At 42.3% G+C, this 14807-nt stretch overlaps 1 protein-coding gene across 1 annotated transcript; it reads left to right on the top strand.

The window, feature by feature from the left end:
* Positions 1-1094: 1094 nt before the first annotated feature.
* On the top strand, positions 1095-10105 carry LOC101754722 (serine/threonine-protein kinase TIO). The gene is made up of 23 exons (XM_004964875.2): positions 1095-1245; positions 1384-1521; positions 1667-1741; positions 1993-2085; positions 2184-2258; positions 2362-2454; positions 2935-2998; positions 3557-3641; positions 3863-3935; positions 4018-4086; positions 4176-4253; positions 4378-4480; positions 4565-4708; positions 4829-4967; positions 5491-5656; positions 5864-5962; positions 6047-6562; positions 7288-8433; positions 8502-8735; positions 8843-8986; positions 9079-9159; positions 9259-9447; positions 9657-10105. The coding sequence occupies exons 2-23, from the start codon at positions 1432-1434 to the stop codon at positions 9900-9902; spliced, it is 4002 nt and encodes a 1333-aa protein (XP_004964932.1). The 5' UTR covers positions 1095-1245; positions 1384-1431; the 3' UTR covers positions 9903-10105.
* The last annotated feature ends 4702 nt before the right edge of the window (positions 10106-14807 follow it).

Raw genomic sequence — 14807 nt, 5'->3', positions numbered from 1 at the left:
TATCAGCCGCTCAGTTCGCAGTTAATTAAGCAAATCTACGTTCTACGAGGATGTCGCGTCTTTAGCAGCACGGACCATCCAATATTCCAATCAATCACCAAAGACTCCAAATGAAACAGGAAGATAGCAAGTGCAGCGTGCACTGTTTCTTTGTTTTTACCTAGAGTTGTGTGATAGTGTGATACGCTCGCGGCCGGTGTGGGTCAGTGAGGGCACCACCTATGTGTAAACGAAAAATAGAGCTCCTACATGGTTATGCTGTCTGCAGGTAACCTTTACTATGAAAATCACTCCATCCATTCCAAATCGTAGATCGTTTTGACTTTTCTAAATTCATAGATATTATTATACATTTAGATATACACTACTATATCTAAGTGCATAGCAAAACAATACATCTTAGTTAAAATGACCTGCAATTTGAAACGGAGGAAGTAGTTACTTTTGTTGTATCTGTCATACTCCCTCCATCCTACGAAAAGTGCATTCCTAATTTTTGAAAAAAAATCCCACAAAAGAATGCAATTAGATCTAACTACTTGCCTAATTAAGTGGTTTGCATGCCAAATTTTACTGCATGTGACCAACAAATGAGGGTATTAGAGTTTTTTCACGCCACCACTAATCTGTCCTAGAAAATTAGTCTCTTCATGGACGGAGGGAGTATGCAGAAAGAAATGTTGAATGTATTGCACGTATTATGTGTTTTTATAGGGAAAACCGGTGGCGGATGCAAAATGAACACATTACAATTTACTAATTACTTCCCGCAAAAAAATTACTAATTACTACCAGCTAATTTATCTATTATATTTTCCTTGCAGATACGTAGGTATTATTTTTTAAGAAATGCCAGTATAATTTAATTTTCCTGATGAATTGCTAGGAAATATTTATTTTTGATGATCGAGAAATACGTGCAAAGGAAGGAAAAGGGAGTAAAGGACCGAGAAAAAAACTAGAAATGGAAGGGAGGAATGAACTGGGCCACCGGCCACGCCTTCCATCCTCTAGCGCTGGGCTTTGACTCAGATTTTGTGGCCCAAGTACACAAGGGCAGAGGCTGCGGCTGAGAATTGAGAACGGCACAATGAGTTGAATCATCCGGGCGGGAAGAGGAGACTTATACTCTCCTCCACCAAACTACCCTGCGTCTGTTTCTCGCCGGCGGCAGCGGCGCTGGGCGAGCGGCGGCGACTGGGAGAGGGATTCATCTGCGCTTCGCCGGCGACGATCATCCTCTAGGTGCGCCGCCCTTTTCCTTCGCTCCCTGCAGTGCGGAACCGAGCACCCTAAGCTATGTGCATTCGGATCTGACCCACTTACTAGGATGTCAATGTATCATACCCACTAACTTCGATTTTTGTAAAAAAATATTACTAGGCCCTCCCCTGATCCGGCTGCCCCTGATTGCAAGAAGGGTTTCGCGAGATGGGGATAGAGGATTACCATGTCATCGACCTTGTCGGGGAGGGCTCCTTTGGCAAGGTTTACAAGGGCAGGCGCAAGTACACTCGCCAGGTCAGCATCATTCAGACTAGCACCCTTCATCAGTATCCTGAGTTCCTGACCCATCTGTATTTGGGCCTATATGATGATTAGATGAATTGGATTGTTTGGCTTTATAATTGATAGGTTTTTTTTCTGTGTTTTGAGTTCGATTCAGACGGTTGCGATGAAGTTCATTCTTAAGCATGGGAAGACTGATAAGGATATACACAACCTTAGGCAGGAGATTGAGGTAACTACAGATGTTTTTCTAATTTCTACATGGACTTCAAATTTGGGCAATTTGCTGTAAAACACAGAATTAGGAGTGTGTAAGAAAACCAGAATTCAAGTGTAATATTTGCAGCAGTTCATCTCTCCTTGCAACTGCAGCGTGTAGCAATATGTTTTACACTAGTTGCCCACCCACTTGTCTAGCTTACTGTGGGTTTTTCTTATCTTACTATACCATCTCATCTTTTGCTGTTGTCCACAATTATGTAGATCCTCAGGAAACTCAAACATGAGAACATAATTGAAATGATCGATGCTTTTGAAACCCCTCAGGAGTTTTGCGTTGTCACAGAGTTTGCCCAGGTACACAAAAGCTCAGGTTGATTACTGTTTGCTTTCTCGTTTTTGATTGGTTTCAATATATTTGGGCTGACTAGCTTCACTGAAAATGCTTGGGTCAGGGAGAATTGTTTGAGGTGCTTGAGGATGATAAATGCCTTCCCGAAGAACAAGTTCAGGCGATTGCTAAGCAGCTGGTATGCACTTCACTCTTTTGTGTTCTACTGCTCCTTGCTTGCGCACCATAGCAGTCCAGAGTTCTTTCTGTTGCCTTAAATTTTTCAACACATCTCATTTCAGGTAAAAGCATTGTATTATTTGCATTCCAATCGTATTATTCACCGGGATATGAAACCTCAGAACATCCTTATCGGGAAAGGATCTATTGTAAAGGTAGTTTCTGTTTCATGTTGGCATGCACAATTTGACAATGCCTGGTAATCCCTTTTACATTTGCTGAAGTTTCTATTAGATGAGCAGCATAAAGTTTCTTTGCTGTACACTGTACAGAAGTAGATGCCGCAAAACACATATTCAAGATGCTGTTCTTGCTACACTACTATCAAATTATGAATTAGTTGCTACATCCATGCAATTTTACACATATAAAGTGCACACAATCCTGTATTCCGTGGTTCAGCGCAGTTTACCCGTCCATCCGATGTGCTCTAGTTCATGATGTTGACTGGATGTGGCTAATCATGTTACTCAAATGAGCTTTCATCCCAGAAGCCATGATTCTTTCCTTGAATGTTCAGTTCAACAACTGGTGTTTATGGCACGTTATTTACTGTTCCTGTTCTAGTTGTAATTCTCATCCAATACACTACAATGTTTGAAATTATATTTTTTTTCTTTGTTGCCTATTTACAGCTTTGTGACTTTGGGTTTGCTCGTGCCATGTCAGCTAACACTGTTGTATTACGCTCCATAAAAGGTATTATTTTTCATCTTCTCATGCTAGCTGACTTTTTAAAAAAAAAAAACCATTTCCTGTCTTGTAGCCTGTAGGTAAAGTCTACATGTGCCAGTTTGGTATGTTTCATTTCATAATCGATCACATATCTCTGAATCTTGGAAATCCTTCTTCTAGCCATATGGTGACTATTGGCAGATATATTAACATTTTGATTTCCTAAACTAAATGTAACAGCGATTGATGAATTTAAAAGAGATCATGCGATTCAGCTGTACTGTTGTCTTCTTCATCTCTCTTAATAAAGCTGTAATACTTCAGTACATAGGTCATTTATGAATTGTTCGTGTTTCCTTAAAATTTTGGACTGGTCTTTTCACTGGACACAAATGATCCCAAACTTGTGGCTCTGCACTACAATTTATCATATGAAGTTGTCTCCTTTGAATTGAACCAGTCCTTAGTGGTTCTTTATAGCTTATTCAGGCATATGCCATAGTGATATTGGTTGATCTTATAGATAGCCATAAGTTCCTTTTGCCAACCTCTCATTTCACTAGGTTTCCTTTTCCTCCGCAGGAACACCTTTATATATGGCTCCAGAACTGGTGAGGGAACAGCCATATAACCACACAGCAGATTTATGGTCGCTTGGGGTTATCTTGTATGTACACCTACGTTTTTCCTATTTAGACCTTGTAACTTTGTAATCTTCTATCGCTAGTACATTCTAGATGTCGAGGTATCGTGTTTCCTTTTGTGTCACTTGGAAACTTAATATATTGCTGGCTTTTGGCACAAAGTTCAACTCCGTGCCATCTTCTTGCTTTTTGTTTCTTATCCTTTCTACTTTCGTCAAGTTAAATTTACTGTTTGGTTGGCCAGGTATGAATTGTTTGTTGGACAGCCCCCCTTTTATACAAATTCGGTCTATGCACTTATACGGCACATTGTCAAGGTTAGCATGCTTATTTAGTTATTCTCTTTGTGACCTTTTGCTATTTTTAAATTTGATTTGTATCCTTGATTCAATGTGGCAGGATCCTGTGAAATATCCAGATAACATGAGTTCAAACTTTAAGAGCTTCCTGAAGGGTTTACTAAACAAGGTCATAAATGAGATTTTGTCCGCAAATCACATCTAATGAGTTCATACATTCCTCCTTTTCTTTTCTAAAGCTTGTGTATGATGGAATAGGTGCCTCAAAGTAGATTAACCTGGCCAGCATTGTTGGAGCACCCATTTGTCAAAGATGATTCAATGGAGTCATCAATTGTAAGTATCTTCAGTTATGTGCTAAGATTAATAAAGAAATTTTAGTATATAAAGAAAATTAGTACTTAAAGTATCAAAAAAATTACATGCTAAAAGCAAATCATTATTTACACTTTTTATCCAGGACACTCGAACTGCACCTTTTGAAGTTAAAGGATCGGAGGATACTCGGAAAAAAGAAGAAATCCAAACACCAACGAACCAATCTTCCCAAGCTGACCCAGAAAGTAAACAATTTCAAATACTAAACCTGTTTCCTTTTGCTTAGGTATTTTTTGTTCAAGTTCTTAAACTGATCTAATGTTTGGCAGGTAGAATTACTGTTACCAATAGGGAAAATGCCTCTGATAAACCAAAAGGCAACAGAAAACTAGATGTACCTATGCAAGCTACCGAGGACCATTACGGTTCATCTACTGGTGCTGATCCTGAAAATTGCTCTCCATCTCCCTCAGGCAAGTCATTGTCCAAACACATATCCAAATTCTGACTTCTAATTAGTATTTGTCAGTAGTGTTGATGATTCAGCATGTTTCTTTTCTGGATGTATGCAATTTCTAAATACTTCATTGCAGAGTGTACTACTTTGGATAAGCTGGAAAAAGCTTCACAAACAGTAAAAGGTGCAAACAGCATTCTTGAAGATAGTGAAGCACTGTCAACCATTGTCAGCCCTATCAAAATTTGGTTGACTAATCCTCCAAGTTCACCCAGGTATGTAGCTTTTCCATTCCTCACATACTGTTTTAGAAGTTCTTCTCTCTTCTGGAAACTTAAAGAAAGAAAATGGTTAATGTTAAGGGCTAGTGGTCAAGGCTAATAGAGTCTTTTCCTAGTATGTGGTTCCTTTATCACTTTTCATGTTTGCCCTCTACTAATTTTACATCAGTTCAGTGGTAATTTCTTATCAACATTTGGGCTGTCTAAAGGTGTGAGAACCTGTTTTGTATGGGGTCTAGGAATCCTAGGCTCTTTTGCAGTTGTTTATCTAGCTTGAATCAGGTTAGAAAGCTGCTGCTTCTGCCTATATCTCTTGTCCTTTGGGCTAGGCGCTCTTTCTGTAACAGACTCCTTGTATTTCCGTTTCTCTTGAAATGGGAATGGGGCAGAGCCTCGCGTCGAGAGAAAAAGATAGAATATTTTGATGAGAATATTGTATTCCCTCAGCAGAAGTCTTCTCCTGGTTTCATCATGCGAAGTCTCTAATTTCAAGCTATGCTTGGTTCAACTTTTACAGGGAACTGAATATTGATGGAGCAAATCAGTCACTCAGAATTATTAAAAATTTAATTGATGCCAGTTCATGTCAATCTTATGCAGCAATAGACATCTGTATGCTTCTTGAGTTTACAAATCTCATTATCAGAACTAAGCTTTCAGATGCTTATGGCCTTGTGATGAAGGTACTTTCATCAGTCAGACTCTGGTTTTTGTTCACTATAAATTAGACACATCTCAGTAAAGTAGTAAATCAAATGAAAGTAATCTTTTGACATACTATATCACATGAATAGGTTCTGCAATTCTCATTTCCAAAGCAATTCTTACTTTATTAGGGGTGTCTTTGATGGTACAACGTGCCGTGTATAACCATTTTTTTATTTGTATAGTGCCTGGCAATTGCTAGAAAACTACTGGATACAAATGATGAACTTATTTTAAGTTCTTATGACAGATACTGGTCCTCCCTTTATGAGCTTTATTCACAGGTAACGCTTGGCTACCCACTTCAGGTTTTATTGTCAGCTACGTTTCACCCTCTGTATATTGATTATGAGAGTTTTGATCTGCAGATCCTGGTTTCTACAGTGGATCCATCTGGAAGAATTCCTCGTGAGTCAACTGCCTGCCTTGCTCTGATGTTATCCCGGGTTATCTCTGGGTTGAAAGCTAGTATGTCATCCGAAGGACCAAAGCCAGTTGACAAAACTCTCCTCAAGATTATTGATCAGTCAAGGAGGTCGCAATTGTTGGAACTCTTGTGTGAATGTTTGATAGCTTCAGGTTCAGACATAATATCAGGTTCTACGAACATGGTACCTGCTGCTTGTGAGGCATGCAAGGCTATTTGGTATCTAGCTCATGCTGTTGAAATTATGTCCATCAGTGCACAGAATTTTTCATTTCCCTTCTCTAACTCATGGCGACATATTCACTCAATTCAAGAGCAAGGTTCAATGGCAGATTCAAACTCAACCAATCTGATAAACATATTTGTTAAATCGTTTCTGGGCTCACGACCAATGCAAGTTGCAGTTTACCACTGCTTGCATAATGGTCTGGAATCAGCCATTCATGCTTGTCTTCAGGTATCTCTCAGATGCTGTATGACTACAAATCAATGCGTTTTCTCGTAACACCTTTCTTCCCCATGTTGTAGATCTTTTTTGTAGCCCTTGTGAAAAGTTTAAGAAAATACATAGCTGTGTGCTTATAACTTATTTTATATTCAGTACATTGCATTGGCATGGTGGAAATATCATCTTGTGTTTTTCCATCACAGAATTGATCAAATTTAAGTTTTAGTTTTCTATAAAACCAATAGAGATTAGAAATGTATGCGGCGTTGATTGAACATCCTTTTTCACCAAGAACTGTTAGGAAAAAAAATCTTTATTTATTTTTTTACATTCAAACTGCAACTGTTGCATTCACAGTTAGATATGTAACAAACTAAGTATGGAATCAATAATCAACCCGATTAGATTTCACGAGGGGTAGCACAGGGAACTTGCTGAAGTAACTCCTTGGAATGAGGTCAATATTTTGGTAGCCTTAACCTCAGGATTATAAAGCATAATAGTTGCATTGTCAGCAGCAACGTTGTAAAAAATCCCATTTCAGAATTTCTTTTGAGTTTTGACAGATCATTTGGCAACCAAATTAATTACATTGCACATGTTACACTCTTCGGTTCACATGCCACATTACTGCAATCCATTTTCTATTGCGATAAATTAATACAATACAGTTTTTTTGACTGATTCTGCATCGATTGTATTTATTCTTAATGCATTTAAATTTTGCTTTTCAGCTTATCTCAAGGGCCTGTCTGCAGAATATGTCTTTCTGTGCCATTATTTGTCGTCCATGGAATTTGCCATCTGATGTTGATGCAGTAGAATATGGTGGAGATGGAACAATTGTGTCTGACATGTTTTCATTATTGTCGCTGTGTGGATCAATTTTGAATAAGGAATCCAAGCAGAACAACAATCAGAAATGCAAGCTATCCAACCCTCATGCCCTGGTAGTGCACTGCTGCCTTGCATTAGCAACAATAGCTGCATGTCTGAAGTCAGGGGGGGAATCGTCAGCATCTGTTATCCTAACTAGTTCCCAGAAAAAACAGCGGTCCCGGCTCTCAGTTCTCGCACACCTCTCATCAGTTGATGATACCGTCAAGAGTTGCCTGCAGCCACACTGCGCATCTGCAATGCTTGCGCTCTCAGCACTTGTTTCGCTTGAAAATGGAGGTCAAACTAGATCTTCTCTTTGTGAAACCGCACTTGCTTTGTTTCCACGTATGGCAACACTGCACACTTTGCTGAAGCTTTGGTTATCTGATGGAAGTGAGGCACTTTGTCGATATAATGCTGGCCTTCTGAATCTTTTTGGACTCCGTGATGGAAGTATTGGGCTGTTAGAGACAAGACTGAAATGGGGCGGGCCATTGGCCATCGAACAAGCCTGCTCAGTTGGCATCCCACAGCTCCTAATCCGCTTGCTTACTGATGGTTTCTCAAAGGAGACATCTGATGGGAAAGATGGTTCAGCGAGCCGCAGTGGGTTGTCTCCATTGGGAGTTGTCTGGACTCTTTCTACTTTATCTCAATGCCTTCCTGGTGGAATTTTCCGTGAGGTTCTGTATAGAAGGGAACAGTTAAAGCTCTTAACTGACTTGTTGTCTGATGTACACCTCAAGGCATTGGCAGCCTGGACAGGTCTTGGTGGTGGAAAGAGGGGAGTCCGGGAACTGATAAACTCAGTTGTTGATATCTTGGCATTTCCATTTGTTGCTGTGCAGAGTTCTCCAAACATGCCGTCGGCATCTGCATCCATCAATAGTGGCTTCCTGCTTAACGTTGCATCACCTGGTGTACGAATTGGTACAGAGAATAAGGAAATGCTGAAAACTATCGAGCAAAACATGCCGCAATACATTCAAGTTCTGCTAGAGGTCTGATTAGTTGGCTCTACTTTTTCCTGTTTATTAGTGAGCATTTCCATGATCTTCTCTTTCTACAGGTTGGTATTCCTGGATGTATGCTTCGCTGTCTTGACTATGTCGACATGGAAGATCTAGCTAGGCCCCTGGCCATTGTGGCCAAAATGGCAGGTTACCGGCCATTGGCTTTGCAGCTTCTTAAAGAAGGCCTTCTAGATCCAAGAAGAGTAGCAGGATTACTCGAGGGTCCTATTGCGAAGGAGACTTTGCTTGATTTCCTTATGATTGTTTCTGACCTTGCTCGGATGTCAAAGGTTTGTCATTTCTTTGCAGCTCTGCACTTGTCTAGGAAAGATGTTATATTGTGATGCTTTAGCTTTGTTGGATATACAAACTGATGATATATCGTGCTTGTGCCTAGGACTTTTATGTACCAATTGATAAAGCTGGCCTTGTTGGATTTCTGAAGAACTTCTTGTCTAATGAAGATCCTGATATAAGAGCAAAAGCTTGCAGTGCCATCGGCAATATGTGTCGCCACAGCTCCTACTTTTATAGTCCACTTGTAAGGAAATATGCATGTATATTGTCTTTTAATTTCTTCGCAGAATGAAATCGCACGTTAGTAGTATTAATTTTGCTGATGTCTGGTGGCAGGCAGCAAATAAGGTGATCCAGCTCGTGGTTGACAGATGTTCTGATCCCGACAAGCGCACACGGAAGTTTGCATGTTTTGCTGTAAGTTTGTAAAATGCCTTTAAAAGAGTTGAACTTCTGGTTATCCAGTGCCAAGAGGAGGGTTGGACTGAGCTACTTGTTTAATTCTTACCATGCCAGGTTGGCAACGCTGCTTATCATAATGACATGCTGTATGAAGAACTAAGACGGTCCATACCTCAACTCACTACGTTACTTCTTGGTCCTGAGGAGGATAAAACCAAAGGCAACGCTGCAGGCGCGCTCAGTAATCTAGTGAGGAACTCTGATATACTTTGCGAAGACATCGTCTCCCAGGGCGCAATTCAGGTTTGACAAGTCTCGCCTATTTCTCATCGTCATGTTCTGTTGTCTGCATTGAGTGGCTTCTAGTCCCACTGCGGCTCGATAAAACTGTTGAGAAAAGCTTTCAGTTTCATCTCCTGTTCTATGAAAAAAAAATGGACAGACGACCTTAATTCTGATTAAAGAACTTCGTCAAGTCTTTGTTACATAACTCTCATACCCCTGTTGTGCAGGCGCTGCTGAAGATGGTCGGCAGTTACTCTACTGTTGCCCTGAGCCCCAGCAGGCGGGATGCTCTTACCGAATCGCCGCTGAGGATCGTGCTCTTTGCCCTGCGCAAGATGTGCGACCACGCCATCTGCAGGAACTTCCTCCGATCTTCAGAGCTGCTCCCAGTCATCGTCCACCTGCGGCAGTCACCAGATCCAACAATCTCCGAGTACGCTTCGGCCATCGCGAGTAGAGCGTGCCAGGCCTGACGTTTCTCCAGGCAGAACTCAGTTCAAGTCTTGTGCCCAGGCAGGCATGATCATGCCACCGCGTCCCAAATCTAAAGTCCAGCTGCAGCTGGAGCTGTAATGTAGTATATACGGAATACGGATCAAGCAAACTACCAGATTGTGCATATGTATAAGCCAAGTAAGGCCTGGTTTGGTTACATGTGCTTATTTAGCACCCGTCACATCGAATGTTTAGATACTAATTAGGAGTATTAAACGTAGACTATTTACAAAACCCATTACATAAGTGAAGGCTAAACGGCGAGATGAATCTATTAAACCTAATTAGTCCATGATTTGACAATATGTTGCTACAGTAAACATTTGCTAATGATGAATTAATTAGGCTTAATAGATTTGTCTCGCCGTTTAGCCTCCACTTATGTAATGGGTTTTGTAAATAGTCTACGTTTAATACTCCTAATTAGTATCTAAACATTTGATGTGACACGTGTTAAAAATAAGTAAAGGGAACCAAACGCCCCCTAATTATCCTTAAATCCTAATCCACTGTCAATTAGGCGTTTTGAACTGTCTGTGTGCTGCTGAGTCTAGAGAGATCAGGGCGTGAACTGATTTGGTCATCATCACTGCGTAAAGTTGCCGAATCGTAGATTATGAGCCTGCTTGCTTCTCAGCCCCCGCATGTCACGCTCGTGTAGTCGTGTGCAGCGCGGCCGCAGGAAAAATATTGCGTTGGAATGGCCCCCACAGTCCTCCGCGCGAGGACCTCCTCGTGATTTCTGCCACGTGAAGACTCCAGCGGATCAACCCTTGCGGTTCCCGCTCGCGCGCCGTGCTCGTTCCGTAGAGGCAAGCTCGCTCGCTCGGCTCGCTCCTGTCGCCCGTGGAGGTTTCTCCAGTCGCAGAGGCCCTCTCGGCTTGAAGAAATAGAAACAGAAACCAGCGCCTGTCGTCAAAACCTCCGCTAGCGCCTCTCGTCAGAACCTTCACGTGAGAATCCGTTCGTTGTCGCCTCCGTCCTCCGCTGCCGCATCCTCCGTCGTCCGCCACCGCATCCCTTACGTGCCGCCGACGCTGCCACCATTTTCTGATGCTGTAGCCTAGGTCAGGAGAAGACGTTCTTGTGCGATGCTAGATCGTTGCAAAGAAGGAGAGCTCCATAGAAATCTTCGACGAGTATTGCAGCCGTAGCAGCCGTCACATGAGAATGAGGTCAGGAGGATAGCAGTCTGCACTCCACGGCAGGAGAAACCTCCTCACGTATCGCAGTTGTGATGGTGGTAGGAAGCCAGGAGAAGGACAACGTTCTCGACTCGTTGCCTATGGTGTCGTCTATGCCTGCCCTAACACACAACGGAATGCAGCTAATGCAGGTACATATTTTTTTTCACATTCTTTGATCATCATGAGTTTTCACGTGTGTGTTTGACTGTGTTACATAACTTCCACCTCCACTGATTTGTGACCATATACATGCTAGATTGCAAAGAACTACTCTGGCAATAACATCAGAGTTTGTTGCATGATACCTGAAGAAATAGTAGATGACGTACAAGATAAGATAACTAAATTACAAATAATTTATTTAACTAAGAGCATAATTTATTTCGTATCGTATTATTTCGTATCGTAGAGGTAAGTCATATTAATTCTACCAATTCTCGACTTAATGTACAACACATGGCTGATGAAGTTGTGCAACCTATGATCGTTCTTGGAATGGCTTTCGAATAAGAGGATAAAGCTTATGAGATGTACAACACCTATGCTGGCAAGATTGAGTTTAGTATTAAAAAGAGCCATACAAAACAACGAGGAGATGGGACTCTACATCAGAAATATTTGGTTTGCAGTAACGAAGGTCATCGAGAAACTATGTCATCAAGGCACGCTACAAGGACGGATTGCGATGCTCGTATTCAGTTTAGTGTTAGTAAAGAGCGGATTTGGACGGTGCAAAAGGTTATACTTGATCATAACCATTACCTTGCTACACCAAATAAAAGAGACAAGCTGAGGTCCCAACAAAGTATTCAAGAAGCGGATAGGAAGCTAATTGGGCAGATGAGGGAATCCGGGATGAAGCTAGCCCAGGTTTTGAGTTTATGAAGGAGTTTTATGGAGGAGCTGACAAAGTGCCATTCTCACGGATGGATTGCAACAATGAGATTGGCCGTGAGCGCAAGAAGTACTTGGAATCCAATGACACAAACACTACTGGAATACTTGAAGCGTAAGCAGATAGAGGATCCAACATTTTTTTATGCTATGCAAATAGACAAGAAAGATGGTCGGATAGCTAATTTCTTCTGGGCAGATGGTAATCTATCATGGATTACACATGCTTCGATGATGCTGTGTCATTTGACACAACGTTTGAAACTAATAAGTTTGAAATGCCTTTTGCTCCATTCCTTGGAACCACCCATCACATGCAGACTATCATTTTTGGGGCTGCATTGTTATTTGACAGACCATACCATCATTTGTTTGGCTCTTTGAAACCTTTCTGTTGGTGCTAAAAAGTCAGCCGATTGATCCTTGGTGTCGGATACACGATCCAGGAGAATCTGCTTAACTCCTGTTCGGGTGATCGCCCTGGTGCGGTTCGCGCGGCGTGCCAGCCAATCTGACCTATTGATTGGCAAGGAGTAAAACGTGTCAAATTCCAGGAGTTGCGGTCGGCTAAAGTTCCGATCTCGAGGAGCGTATCGGTGAATCGGCCGATTTGCTATAAAAAGATAATCGGCTATGATACAGCCGACAACCACGTAGCAATTATGAAGAAAACTACTAGAGTAAACTAGATAACGCTACAAGAGCAACACTTGAAATAGATCTAATCGGCTATATATAAAAATAATAAATAAAGAATAACAATAATAAAGCCGATAGCTCAAACCTCAAGCTGGATAACTGGTGATAAAACTAGAACTACAGGTAAAACCTATAATCTAGTAAATATCGATAACTGGTGAATAAATCTAAACGAAACGACAGTGATGCGCCCGAAGTTAAAGCTTAGATATTACTCGATAAATGGAACTTACAGAATCAGCCGGAGATCGTGTCGATGCAGCCCTGCCAACCCGTATGAACTCGTGAAAGAAGAAAAGTATTGGTGAAGTCGCCGACTTGAAAGTAAAGTACGAGGAAATAGTAGATTGTTGTATTGATTGATGTGTTTTTTTACAGATCTCTAAAGATAGATATTTATAGCATGTTACAACCAATTTCCTAACCGACTAGGATCTATCTCTAATTTTAAACGAAAATGAATATCTACAAGTACAACTCGTATCAGAGTTGGTTATTGTATTTCTGCGGGCCAATCCTCCTTCATCTTCTCTTTCTAATCCACTTTAAGCCCATATTGACCCAATTGCTCCAGTCTTTCAATCGGCCAATCTCTACCAACTCCGTCCGCCAAAACACTGCAGCGCCAATCGGCCGATCTCCAACTGTAGCACCAATCGGCCGATTCCCAATTGTTACCTTTCAACTCGCCGCATCGGCCAGTCCTTTCTCCTCTTTGACGCCGATTCCATACGTGTCAAAATCTGGTGTCAACACATGCCCCCCAGTTTCGGAGTAAAACATAATTTTTACTTCGAAATTCCTTTCAACTTCTTCTCCGAAACAAACGCATTAAAAATATCCTTCCGTTTCGCGGTCTCCTACCTGATGATTGCAACCGTTTCGAAACGGGCGCCTAAGACAACCACTCCCCCGAAATTCGTGTAGACGGCGCGGTAAAAATCCCGCCTTTACCCCTTCTCGAACCGTCCTTAAATACTGGCACGTTTCGCACTTCTTTTTCACAAGCCAGTAACTTCCTTTCTTGGCGCACTAGTTTCCATCTTCCTCCAGCGCCTCCTTAGCTTCCAATCACATCCTCCAGCGACCCCCTTTTCATCCACATTCCACACCATCTCCCCAATGGCGGCGCCGTCAGGAACTTCACCAGCACCAGAGATCCCGGCGGCGGCTCCAGTGGCGGCGGCAGCAGCTCCATCGGCGGTGACAGCAGCTTCATCGGCGATAGAGGTCCCACCGACGGCTTCGGCGGCGGTAGCTCCACCAGCGGTCCCGCCAGCCACGATGACCTTCATCCCGGAGGTATTTACCAGAACTTTTCTTTTTACTTTTACCGCCCAGGCATTAGCTTTTAGATCCATTCTTAGTTCTTCCCTTATTACCTTTTTAGGCGGTTAGGCACCAAATCACCATTCGCCTCTCCGATGCTCCCGGTCTCATTTGCTTAGGCCCCATGGGGAGTCCAGACCCAACCAATCTGATAAACTTAGAAACTCATAGAATACCATTCAAACAATCCCCAATGGAATTGGATCAGTGGTCAGGCACCTTTAGATCTTGGCCGAATGAAACCCTGGGTTGGAAAGAATGGTACCAAAGGATAGCCAACTCCAAGAGGGTTCAATGGGACGACCAAAAAATCGGCCAGTGTATCAATCTTTCTATGTCTCAGATGGAGAGGAATGAGCCATTGGTGATGGCAGCCTCCTACTTCTGGTCCGATGCCCTCAATGCCTTCCTTTTCGGCCATGGGCCTATGACCCCCACTCTGGTCGATGAAGTAATGTTGACCAGTCTCGATATTTCCTCTCCCGATACCCCCTTCCATTATCTGGCCAAGCTGTCCTACCGGCTGGAGACAAAAGCAATCGGCGGGTGGAAGGGGTACATCAAGAACAACATGAAGACCAGGGCTGTTTCAGAGAGAGAGTACGCGACCTTTCTGATGATGTGGTTGGAGAAACATCTTTTCTGTGGCAGAGCAGTCGGTCCGTCTTCCAACACACAAGCTTTGGCCGAAGCATTATCGAGAGGAGCCTCCGTCCCCCTTGGGAAACACCTGCTGGGATCGGCCTACCACATGCTGCATCAAATTGGCGTCAA

This window comes from Setaria italica, chromosome IV (genome assembly GCF_000263155.2).
Source record: "Setaria italica strain Yugu1 chromosome IV, Setaria_italica_v2.0, whole genome shotgun sequence".
Taxonomy (NCBI): domain Eukaryota; kingdom Viridiplantae; phylum Streptophyta; class Magnoliopsida; order Poales; family Poaceae; genus Setaria; species Setaria italica.
Note: the sequence above shows the minus strand (reverse complement) of the source record. Positions and strands in the feature narration are given on the sequence as shown.

Coding starts and splice junctions, on each gene's coding strand:
- LOC101754722 (XM_004964875.2), top strand. CDS start 1,432: ATGGGGATAGAGGATTACCATGTCATCGACCTTGTCGGGGAGGGCTCC. Junction 6,563..7,287: donor CCATTCATGCTTGTCTTCAG/GTATCTCTCAGA, acceptor TTTGCTTTTCAG/CTTATCTCAAGGGCCTGTCT. Junction 8,736..8,842: donor ACCTTGCTCGGATGTCAAAG/GTTTGTCATTTC, acceptor GCTTGTGCCTAG/GACTTTTATGTACCAATTGA.